Source organism: Zootoca vivipara, chromosome 15 (assembly GCF_965207765.1).
Source record: "Zootoca vivipara chromosome 15, rZooViv2.hap1.1, whole genome shotgun sequence".
Taxonomy (NCBI): domain Eukaryota; kingdom Metazoa; phylum Chordata; class Lepidosauria; order Squamata; family Lacertidae; genus Zootoca; species Zootoca vivipara.
In genome coordinates this window covers 13,309,715-13,320,485 of record NC_142598.1, presented here as the reverse complement: position 1 = coordinate 13,320,485, position 10,771 = coordinate 13,309,715, and the positions used below count along the sequence as shown (strand labels likewise).

Below are 10,771 nucleotides of genomic sequence, written 5' to 3'. Positions count from 1 at the left end.
CAACATGTGCCCACGGTGAAACTGGCACTGCTGCAGGTGTCAGGTAACACCTGTTCTGTATCTGTAAGAGCTCATAGAATTGTAGATACCCCAAGGGTCATCTAGTTCAACCCCCTGCAGTGTAGAAATCACAACGTGCAGTTGAGATCTGAAACTGTACGGGACACTGATTAGCTTTCCAAATGTGCTTGCAGTTGGTTGTTTAGAACCACTTTGGAACTCCCCACCTATTGAGATGAAGCAGGCACCTTCACCATACACTTTCCGGCACCTGCTAAAAACATTCCTGTTTTTAGCAAGCTAACCCACATGCTGCTGCAAAATTTGACGGCCAGGTTGCTCACTGGGGCAAGATGAGCTGAGCGTATAATGCCAATCCTGGCCTGACTGCACTAGCTGCCCATTCAGTACAAAATGCTGGTGCTGACATGGCTCAATACCTTAAGGACAACCTCTCCCCATATGAACTGACCCAGACCCTGCGCTTGTCATCTGAGGCCCTTCTCCGTGTTCTCTTTACCCAAGAAGTTTGGAGGGTGGCAACATGAGAACGGGCCTTTTCTGTGTTGGCTCCCCGTCTGTGGAATGCTCCCCAGAGAGGCTTGCCTGGTACCATCATTACATGTCACTAGGGGCAAGGCGAAAACATTCCTCTTAAACAATCTATGGCCTTTAAATAGGGGACGACACTGAATTTTGGCGTCATACATAGTGCTGCTGAAATTTTAGACCCCAAGATCTGCCACTGGTTGCATATGACGAGGGAAGTGTACAGATGGCACTTGTATGTTTTCATTTATGCAGGGGGTTGAACTACTGTAGATGACTGACACGGTCCCTTCCAATTATACAAATCTATAATTCTGATTCGTCATTTTATCTTTTTGTAAATCGCTTTGGGGCAGTGTTGTTTTACAATGAAGCAGCGTACAAATTTTATCAGAGAAACAGATAAACGAGAGAAACAAATAGGTAAGGTAGGTAGACAGACAATAAATAGATAAGCAGGTAGGTAAAATAATAAGAATAGTTTCTGTATTTTAACTTCTACTCCGTTTTTAAAGCAACATTGTGGCTTTTCCTCAATTTCACCGTTTCATCTTTTTGTAAACCACTTTGAAAGTTCGTGGTGGTGGTGGTGTTTTACAATGGTGTATAATTTTTATGAAATAAATAAATAGATAAATGAGAGAAACAAATATACAGGTTGACAATAAATACATAGGCAGGTTTGTAGAAATAATAATAATAATCGGTTTCAGTATTTTAACTTCTGCTGTTTTCATTTTTAAAAAATCATTTTTATTTGATTTTACAAAAATAATTTTGTAACAGTCCAAATAGACATCCATATATAGAGATTACTCTGAATCTCGAGACTCCCCCCTTACCCTTTATGGGTTCCATTATTAAAATTTAAAATTGCATATTATAACTTCTGCAGTTTTCAAAGCAGCGTTGCAGATTTCACTCAATTTCACTGTTTCATCTTTTTTGCACACCACTTTGAGGCTTCGTTTTGCGATCAAGCAGTGTATAAATTTCATGAGAAAACCAATAGGTAGGTTGGCAGGCAATAAATAGATATGTATGTAGATATAAACAGTACTACTAATGATGATGATGATGGTGATGATGATAAATAGTAGTAGTGGTAATAATAAAATCATCATGTTTCAGTATTTTAACTTCTGCAGTTTTCAAAGCAGCGTTGCAGATTTCCCTCAATTTCACTGTTTCATCTTTTTCTACACCACTTTGAGGCGTCGTTGCTTTATGACCAAGCGATGTATAAACTTTATGAGAAATCCATCAATAGGTAGGTAGGTACAACAGCAACACCACCACCACAAAATAGATGCCCAATGCTCAGGAATGCCTAGCCTGCAAACTGCGCGCGGAGGCCACCCGGGAACCTGTGTAAAGCAAGAAGCCATAGGGACGGAAGTGGGGCGGCAGCGGCGGCGGCGAGGCGAAGCGGACGAAGCGCGCAGGTTCCGGGGCCGCCTCCCTATACGGACCGAGATGGCGGAAGAGCCGGGCCTGGCCGAGGCGGAGGCCCGCCGAGCGAGCGAGGGAGAAGAGGCCGCGCTCGTCGGGTCCCGCGGCGGGGCCTGCGAGGCCTCTCCGCCGCGCCGCCTGGTGCTGCCGCCGTCCTGGCTGTCCCCGGAGGGCGGCCTGACGGCGGGCCTGAGCCGCCGCTTCCCCGCCCTGGAGGTGCTGGACGTGAGCGGGACAGGGCTGTCGGCGCTGGGCCCGGAGCTGCTGGAACTAGCGAGGCTCCACACGCTGCTGGCCAAGAACAACCGGCTGGGCGCCGACGGCTCCTTCCCGAAGGGCCTGGCCGGAGCCCCGCTCGCCCGCACCTTGCGAGTCCTCAACCTCAGCGGCAACCGCTTCACCCAGGTGCCGGCCTCGCTGCTGGGCCTGCGCCGCCTGCAGAGCCTTAGCCTGGGCAGCAACCGGCTCCAGGGCATCCCGCCCGCCATACAGGAGCTCAGCAGGTGAGGTGGGCGAGGGGCTGAGGGAAGTGGCGGGCCGTTTGGCTTGGCCCTCGAATGCGCCTATGATGAACCCCCCCCCCCAGTGCAGCATCTCCTCCCCACGCAAAGCATGGCTGGCTTATTGGGTTGTTGTTTTTTATTTTTATTAGGTATTTTGTGGTTTTAGATCTTGATTTAAGTCTGTGATCCGCCCTGAGTCACCCCCCCCCGCATAGTGCTGTATATAAATTCAATAAATAATAATAATAATACAGTGGTACTTCTGGGTACGGACGGGATCCGTTCCGGAGGCCCGGCCGTATCCCGAAAAGTCCATAACCGGAGGCGCCCTTCTGCACATACGTGCACGGCAAAACCCAGAAGTATACACTTCCAGGTTTGCCGCGTTCGCAACCCAAAGATTACATATCCAGAGGGATACGTAACCTAAGGTACCTCGGTTCTCGAACTTAATCCATTGTGGGAGTCTGTTTGACCCTTGAAACTGTTCAAAAACCAAGGCATGGCTTCCAATTGGCTGCAGGAGCTTCCTGAACTCAGGCAGAAGCCGCGTCGGATGTCCGGCTTCTGAAAAAATGTTTGCCATCCGGAACACTTACTTCCAGGTTTGCGTTTTTCGGGAGTTGATTTGTTTGGCAACTAAGCCACTCGGGAACCAAGGTTTGACTGTAATAATAATCGTGGCCACCCTACCCCTCAGTTCAACTGCATCTCTTGTCAGCCAGGGGCCACCCATCCCATCCTGCCACCCGAAGCGATATGGGAATTGCCACCCCATGCTGCCACATCCCTCACACTTATGTCACTGCTCAGCTTCCCCACACAGCACAATGCCTCCCTCGTGGTGGGGCCACCTTTTTGCACTTTAGCCCCCCAAGGTGGGTGCTTCATCTTGTCTCATGGGTGGGCCGGCTCTGCGGTGGAGCAGACTGAGTGCTGCCTCTTGCACTTCGGCCGCCCGAGGTGGGTGCTTCACCTTTCTCATGGCTCTGCTTTCAGACACTCTTATGTAAAATCTCATCCTTTGCACCGTGTTCTTTCCAAAAGCGGGTTGTGTTGTGATTTGAAATTCTGAGCGGAGAGAAACCATTACTATAAACTTTTTGTGTCGCTTCTCTCTTTGTCTTCCAGTTTGGAGTTTTTGTACCTTGGAGGAAACTTCATTACTTCAATTCCACCAGAGCTGGCTAATCTGTCTTTACTAAATTACCTAGTCCTGTGTGATAACAAGATACAGAGTATTCCCCCTCAATTGGCACAGTGAGTATTTCAAGCAATTTAACTGTTTTGAATATATCTAGCTCTTCAGAACCTGGTAACTCCTGCTTCAGCAGGTATTTGTATGTAGGAAGAAGCATGCAAGCTGTTTGTATGTGCAAGCCAGTTGTGATTAGCTGTGATTTCACAGCACGCTTATGTCGCAAAACATATTGTGCAGTTGTGACATATGACAATCTGCATGCAATTTGTGTGCTATAGAAAAAGTCTCTAAATGAAATCATGCAGCTTAATCGCATTGTTAAATTTACGCAAAAATGGCAATACTGGATCTTGCATCCAGTTGTCTCCTTTGGATTTCTTATTACGGTACTCTGTTTAGGGCTGTTTTGTCTATGCAGTTTTGCATTCTGTATCAGCCATGTTATTTTGACATCTTTGAATGGTTTGGAAATAATATCATGCAGACCTGTGAAGGGAAAGGAGTTATTACCGTATATACTCTAGTATGAGCCAACTTTTTCAGCGCATTTTAATGCTGAAAAGGCCCCCCTTGGCTTATACTCAAGTGAGGTGGGCAGCAGTGGTGGAGGGACAAGCGGCCCGAAAGGAGCCCTTTCTCACCACTGGTCCCGCTGCCCGCCTCTCACAAGGGCAGACACAGGAGCCGTAGTTGGGAGAGGCGCTGCGCTGTGCCTCTCCCAACTGCAGCTCCTATGCCTGCTCTTGCGAGCAGCAGAGGCGGAGGGACGAGCGGCGCAAAAGGAGCCCTTTCTCGCTGCTGGTCCCATCTCTCGCTGTCGGCAGAGGAGGAGGAACGAGCAGCCAGAAAGCAGCCCCTTTGGACTGCTCCTTCTTCCTCCTTCGCCTTTGCTGCTGTCGGTGGCGGTGGTGGAGGAACAAGCAGCCGGAAAGCAGCTGTTTTGGGCTGCTCCTTCCTCCTCCGCCGGTTTGTGGTGTGGTGAACCGGCTTATACTTGAGTCAATAAGTTTCCCCAGTTTTGGGGGGGTAAAATTAGGTGCCTCGGCTTAGGTATCTGAATTTTGAAGTGAAATTATCACTGCAGCAAAAACCAGGATGTAAGCAATTGGATCAAAGCAGCAATCCAATGTCCTTTGAACATACAAAGCACTTTAAACATACTGCATATGTTTGGGTTCTTGAAAGGAATTTTCAGGGTCTAATCTCGGAGACTTAGACTCTCCTATGGAAAGTGTAAGGGAAAGAGGGACCGGAGGACTGGAATTATAGTATTGGCTTACCCCAGGTTTTCTGATGTTTGGTTTCCAGGTTGCATTCCTTGCGCTCCCTTAGCCTCCACAATAACCTGCTGACATACCTTCCTCGGGAAATCCTCAATCTAGTTCATCTTGAAGAATTGAGTTTGCGTGGGAACCCATTGGTTGTACGATTTGTCCGTGACTTGACCTACAACCCTCCAAGTCTCCAGGAACTGGCTGGACGCACCATTAAAACCCGCAATGTTCCCTATGTTCCTAGTGACCTCCCTGGGAATCTCCTCCGCTATTTGAGCCTAGCCAGCAACTGCCCCAACCCTAAATGTGGAGGTATGCCCTATTCTCTGTTCTTGTGAGACATTCCGACTACCTTCCTACACAAGCATACAGGCACCAGAAGAGAACTCACAGCCACTTTGTTCCTCCCCGTTCCTTTTTACCGCCATGATAATAAGCCAACCTAAGGTTTGATCAAACATGTTGTCATAGTTACACACTTTCCTCAGTGAGCATGAGCAGCATTCAAGAGCAAACCTCGGCTACAGCTTGGGCTAATCATAAGTTCTGGCTTGGATGACGTGCAAAGTCCAGCCTTGACTTGGCTTAGTGCACAAATTGTTCAGGTTTATTTCTAAAGCTGACACTTGAGGAACTAAATTGCTTTTCACATGTGAGGCTACTCAGTCACTTTTATTTAATATTGGGGCCTAGCAATTTAAAGACTAGTACAAAATATATCCCTGTCTACATAGGAGCCAACAATATGCTTAACAAACTAGCCCTCAACCTTCAGCAAGGCAACCTTGCATTTTTCTTGCCTACAAAAAAATAACTTTTCTGGAAGATAATTTGGAGAAATAGGTGTTAAATCAGAACTGTGAGAACTTCATTTCATTTAGGAATGGAGTCGTCAACCTTTTCAGAACAGAGCCTTGGGCTGCTCTCCTATACACATTTACCTGTGAATAAGCCCCAGTGAAGTGAAGAGTAGACTTGAATAGAATTGTGTCAACAGTGGTTAACTGCAACACACACCATGAGACTTTATTTATTTTACTGTTTACATCTATCTTTCTCCATCTCTGTGTCTTCCCCATTTGTTTTTCTCCTACTTCCTAGTAGGATTTGCTTTTGTCTTCGGTCCACCTAGTGCAGCAACTGGCAACCAGTAGTACCCCTTCACCTGTTTCTTTAAAAATACCTTCCCATCGTCAAGAGGGAAAAAGAGAATGGTGCCACTCATTCAACCTAGTTAGGATGGGTCATAACCCACTTCTGCTTTCTGGCCCATCAGTTTAAAACCAGAGACTTCCTAAACCAGCAACAGGGTTTTCCTGTTTGTTAGTGCCTTTTGCAGAAAGGCTGTGTAATCAGCACAAAGACTTTGCTTGTGCAATAGGACTTTCCCCCCTCCCCCTGTGCACCCCTTCAATCTATTAAGGGGGTTCCCCCTAACCCTTAGGAACAGATTCGGGGCGGATGCAAGGGAAGAAGAGGGGGGAAGTCCCATTGTGCTAACGGAATTCTTTGTGCTGACTGGACACAGTTGAATATTGCATAGGAATTATACAAATAAGATACATTGTATTGTTTTAATATTCAATTGGGAGCCGCCCAGAGTGGCTGGGGAGACTCAGCCAGATGGGCGGGGTATAAATAATATATTATTATTATTACTGTTACTACTATTATTATTATACATGCACACTTTAACTATAAATACGAAAGCATTTGTTGTCTTAAACTACGTTTCTTTTGCCCATAGGAGTCTATTTTGACAGCTGTGTCCGACAAATCAAATTTGTTGACTTCTGTGGGAAGTACCGCCTTCCTCTGATGCACTACCTATGTTCGCCAGAGTGCTCTTCCCCGTGCAGTTCTGCATCTCAAAGTTCTACTTCCCAGAGTGAGTCTGATTCAGAAGATGAAGCCATTGTTGCAGCACGCAGGATGCAAAAAGTTCTTCTTGGCTAAGAGAAGGAAGGAAAAGACTAGATGTGAATCGTGTAAAGTAAAGCAGTTGTGGAACTACGGTGTCTGGTGCTGTGCAAGAGACATCCTAGGAACTTTACCTTGACCTGTCTCTACTTTGTGGCTCATAGAAATGTGGGTGGCCAAACAGAATAGTTTGGGCAGTGTGTCCTGAGAGGCTAAATTTCTTTGTGCATTTGGGTGGAAATTGACACAGGAACCTTTGAAGGTAATGCTATTGGGGAAATAATTCTAGGGTTAGACATTTTAGGACTTTTGGCACTGGAGACCAGTTGAAAGGGTGCCTTGAGTGCTTCAGTACTGAGAATAAGGATGAAGTAGACTGATCTTTGTCACTGTGATAAAACAAATAATGATATGATAGTGCAGGGTGGCAACTCCCCAGTGTTAACAGCTGCATCTGCCATACTTGAACATTGCTCTCTCTCAATTGAGGTGCTTGCTCTTTATTTTTAACAACATTCCTCCAAAGTACAGAAATATCTTAATTCTGATACTACTTTGGCTGACTGCCTATAACCAGGTGTTCTGCTCTAGTAACAGAACTGTGCTTTTCATTATATTACATTGCTTTGCACTACAGCATTAGTGCCTTCTTTGGACTTTCTCCTTTTTGTTACAGTTGCTACATCACTGTCCTTATATAACTATCTGTGATAATTCCTGAGTCTCACCAGCTTTTCCCTGTGTGGTCCAAGAATTACTTGCCCTGGTCTAAGTCCATCTGAAGCAAAAGCTTAACTAACTAGTAAATTGCAAACTAATCCTTTGCTTCCAGCTTGGTTCTTATACACAGAGGTGCCATTCTTTAAGAATTTTATGCTTTCGACAATATTTGCTCAAAGAGCATGGCTACGTCGTAAACTTCGGTGGTTAGAATAATGTGATGCCTTGCAGCTATAGAACTCTGAAGAGTCAGGCGTTTCTACCAATACTACAATCTTTCCTGTTCCCTTCAAAGCAAAGGTTTTTTATGTCATACACTTGACTCTTCTCTCCGTCTTGCAACTCAGTTTGTCTTTCTCATATTAGTTTTGGCTTCCTGTGGATTTTGCCCACTTCTGTGCTTATTTGTCACTGTTGGAGATTCTATCATGTACAATAGGCAAGTGTCTAGCCTCTGTAGAAGATTTTTTTAAGTATTAAAAAAATTCTATTGAATAACAGACAGATAGGAATTTTCATTGATCACTAGATATACCAGTAGTTCTAACAGTTGCCAACGTCACACAGCACTCAGTTTCAATAGATCTGTAAATTCAAAGGATGTGCTGCTACTCTTCAAGTGACAGGTGTTTCCACACACCTTTTACCTGTTTCTGTCACTTGTTTTTGTTGAAGATCCACAGTGACTTTTCTCAAGATTTTCTGCTTTCGCTGAGCAGAGAGTTCATTTTTTGAACAATGAATTTAGTATTGTGGGCTAATGCTGAGAAAAGTTATCTATTTGCAATGGAAACACTGTTTTGAGGAATTACATTTGGATTTGGTACCAGGGCTTGGAGAAGAAATCACATCTAGAAAAGCCCTTAGCACAGAGCAGTTGAGTGAGAAGGGAATCCTACTGCTGCTCTTGTAGACAGGGCTATTAGGAAGAGTCTTGAGAGACTAGTTCTTGTGATAAAGTTTGGATCTGCATGCAGTTCTGTTTCTACCCATCTCTTGACATTCCTGTGCCTAGTGAAAGCTTTGTTTAGAATGGATAGATCTATGGAGAAACATGAACACACTTAGCAGGGTGGATGCTTGTGGGCTCTTGAGTATGGAATAATATTTATTCTTTCCTAGAATTTCCTAATGTGCTAATCCTTCTCTATACTGATGTTGGAACTGTTCTCTTGGAGATGACCCACAAATACTCATGCTTATAATAACGTAAATTGCTATTCTTTCTTGCTGAAGAATGAGCATTTGCCCTTTTCTGATTTGATATTTGACAGCCCTCCCACTCCCACTCCCGCTTCCCTGCTTCATTTAGCCTTCGATTCCATGGTGGAAGAAAGGCAGGATATACGTGTTAGAAAATGAATCAAATCACCCAACTTTTAGTTCAATAACATACAGTGGAAAAACCCCACAATTTCATAGCAGCGTGTTTTTCATCACGATACCAAATTAAATCTTGTCGCTTGAGCCATGAATTATCAGCGTGTTTCCTTCTTAGTGGTTCTTATGTAGGATTGAATCTGTGAATAAATGAAGTAAAATTGTTTGTTACATACTGTTAGCCCCACCCAGGTGCACCTCTTACCTCCAGTCTATCTTGATGAATTTTCTAGCATCTTTGATAATAAGCCTGGAGAGTACATACTTTCCTTTCCAACCCTTAATATGTGAGATTATTCTGATTTGGTGTTCAGAATATTAGCCAAAGCTGCTGTCTGTATGAATCTTCACTACCAAACAGGCATTTTTAGCCTTCATCAAAGCATCCTCATTGCTTTAGCTACTATTCTCATTTAAGCTAACCCTGAAAGTGAATAAATAATTCCATTTTTCCTGCTGTTTCTTCCTCCTGCCATCTCTTTAGCCAAAAAAACAACAGATGGGCTGTTTGTAAATGCAAGTGTAATGTTTTAAGATCAGTAGGGAAGGCTTTGAGGACAAAATAGCTACTTGACTGGAAGCAATTTATACAGTTTCCAGTCTTCCTGCTTCTCTCTGGTTAGGATTTGCAGAATCTTTCAGTATGCCTTCAAAGGTACTCATGCACTTTCTCATGGGGCTCTGAATGGCCTTCCTGATCTTTTTCTCTTTTTATTGAAAGCTTATTTGGATCGCTTGGCAAGGCGGGGATCTTGGTCCTCTTTAGTTAGTGGCAATGAATGGGAGGGATTTAACCGATGGGAAGTAATGAAACTTAATCCTTACAGTGCTGCTTTGTTACTGACTTCAAAGAGTCATTTTAATCATCTTAAACTGCACCAGTGAGATGTGTTTTTCACTGCTTGAAAAAGCTCTTTGGACACTTCAAACAGATGAGCTGGAGTGTGGTGTGGTTTAAAAATAATTCCCGTCTTCAAAAAACTTTCCGGTCAAACTACGTTGCTTGTTTATCTAGCATGCTTGATTGCACAGTGAACTCTGATCCAGAGGTTTCACCTAATTCTCTTGTTAAATTTAATCATGTGCCTTATATTTGCTTTACCAAGTTTTAAAGGTGCCTTGTGTTTGTATAACTTCACTTTGCTAGATATGCAAAGTACTGTATTTCTAAGAGTATGTCATTATGAATTGTTAAGGAGCTTTTGAACACTAAATCAAATAATTATTTAAAACTTGCACCGGACTCTTAAGTGTCTGTTTTGTCCTTATGTGAAGTCATTGTACCTGGATATGTGTGCTGCAAAATGCCCACCTCCCCCAGTGTGTAATCTGTACTGTATATAATTTTAAAATATTTTCTTTTTGTTTGTGGGGAGAAGTGGCAAATAGCTTGGCTGGTGTTCCAGTGTTTGGGATGGATTCAACTAATGAGTCTTGCTAGTGGAAGCTCACACAATGATTTCTTGTAGTGAAAGGATGCCCCCCCCCTTCTCCCTGCCCCCCCCCACAAAAAATGAGCTCTTTTCTGTATTCTGTTAAAATGATATTTTTATCACCTCTATTTATAGGATTTATAACCTGCCTTTTGACCTGAACACCCTCAAGGTGGCTGACAAATTAGTATAAAAGCGCAGGGCATAATTTTCCACAGCATAAATTTCAGAAGTACACCCACAGTGACATTTCAACTTTACTCAATGTGTGTGTGTGTGTGTGTGTGTGTGTGTGTGTGTGTGTGTGTGTGTGTGTGAGATGCAAGTATTTTTCCTCCT

General features: G+C 44.1%; 1 protein-coding gene across 1 annotated transcript; it reads left to right on the top strand.

The window, feature by feature from the left end:
• The first annotated feature begins 1,025 nt into the window (after positions 1–1,025).
• On the top strand, positions 1,026–10,235 carry LRRC58 (leucine rich repeat containing 58). The gene is made up of 4 exons (XM_035097149.3): positions 1,026–2,504; positions 3,636–3,764; positions 5,014–5,291; positions 6,727–10,235. Exons 1-4 carry the CDS (start codon positions 1,876–1,878, stop codon positions 6,933–6,935), a joined length of 1,245 nt encoding a protein of 414 aa, XP_034953040.3. The 5' UTR covers positions 1,026–1,875; the 3' UTR covers positions 6,936–10,235.
• Positions 10,236–10,771: the final 536 nt, after the last annotated feature.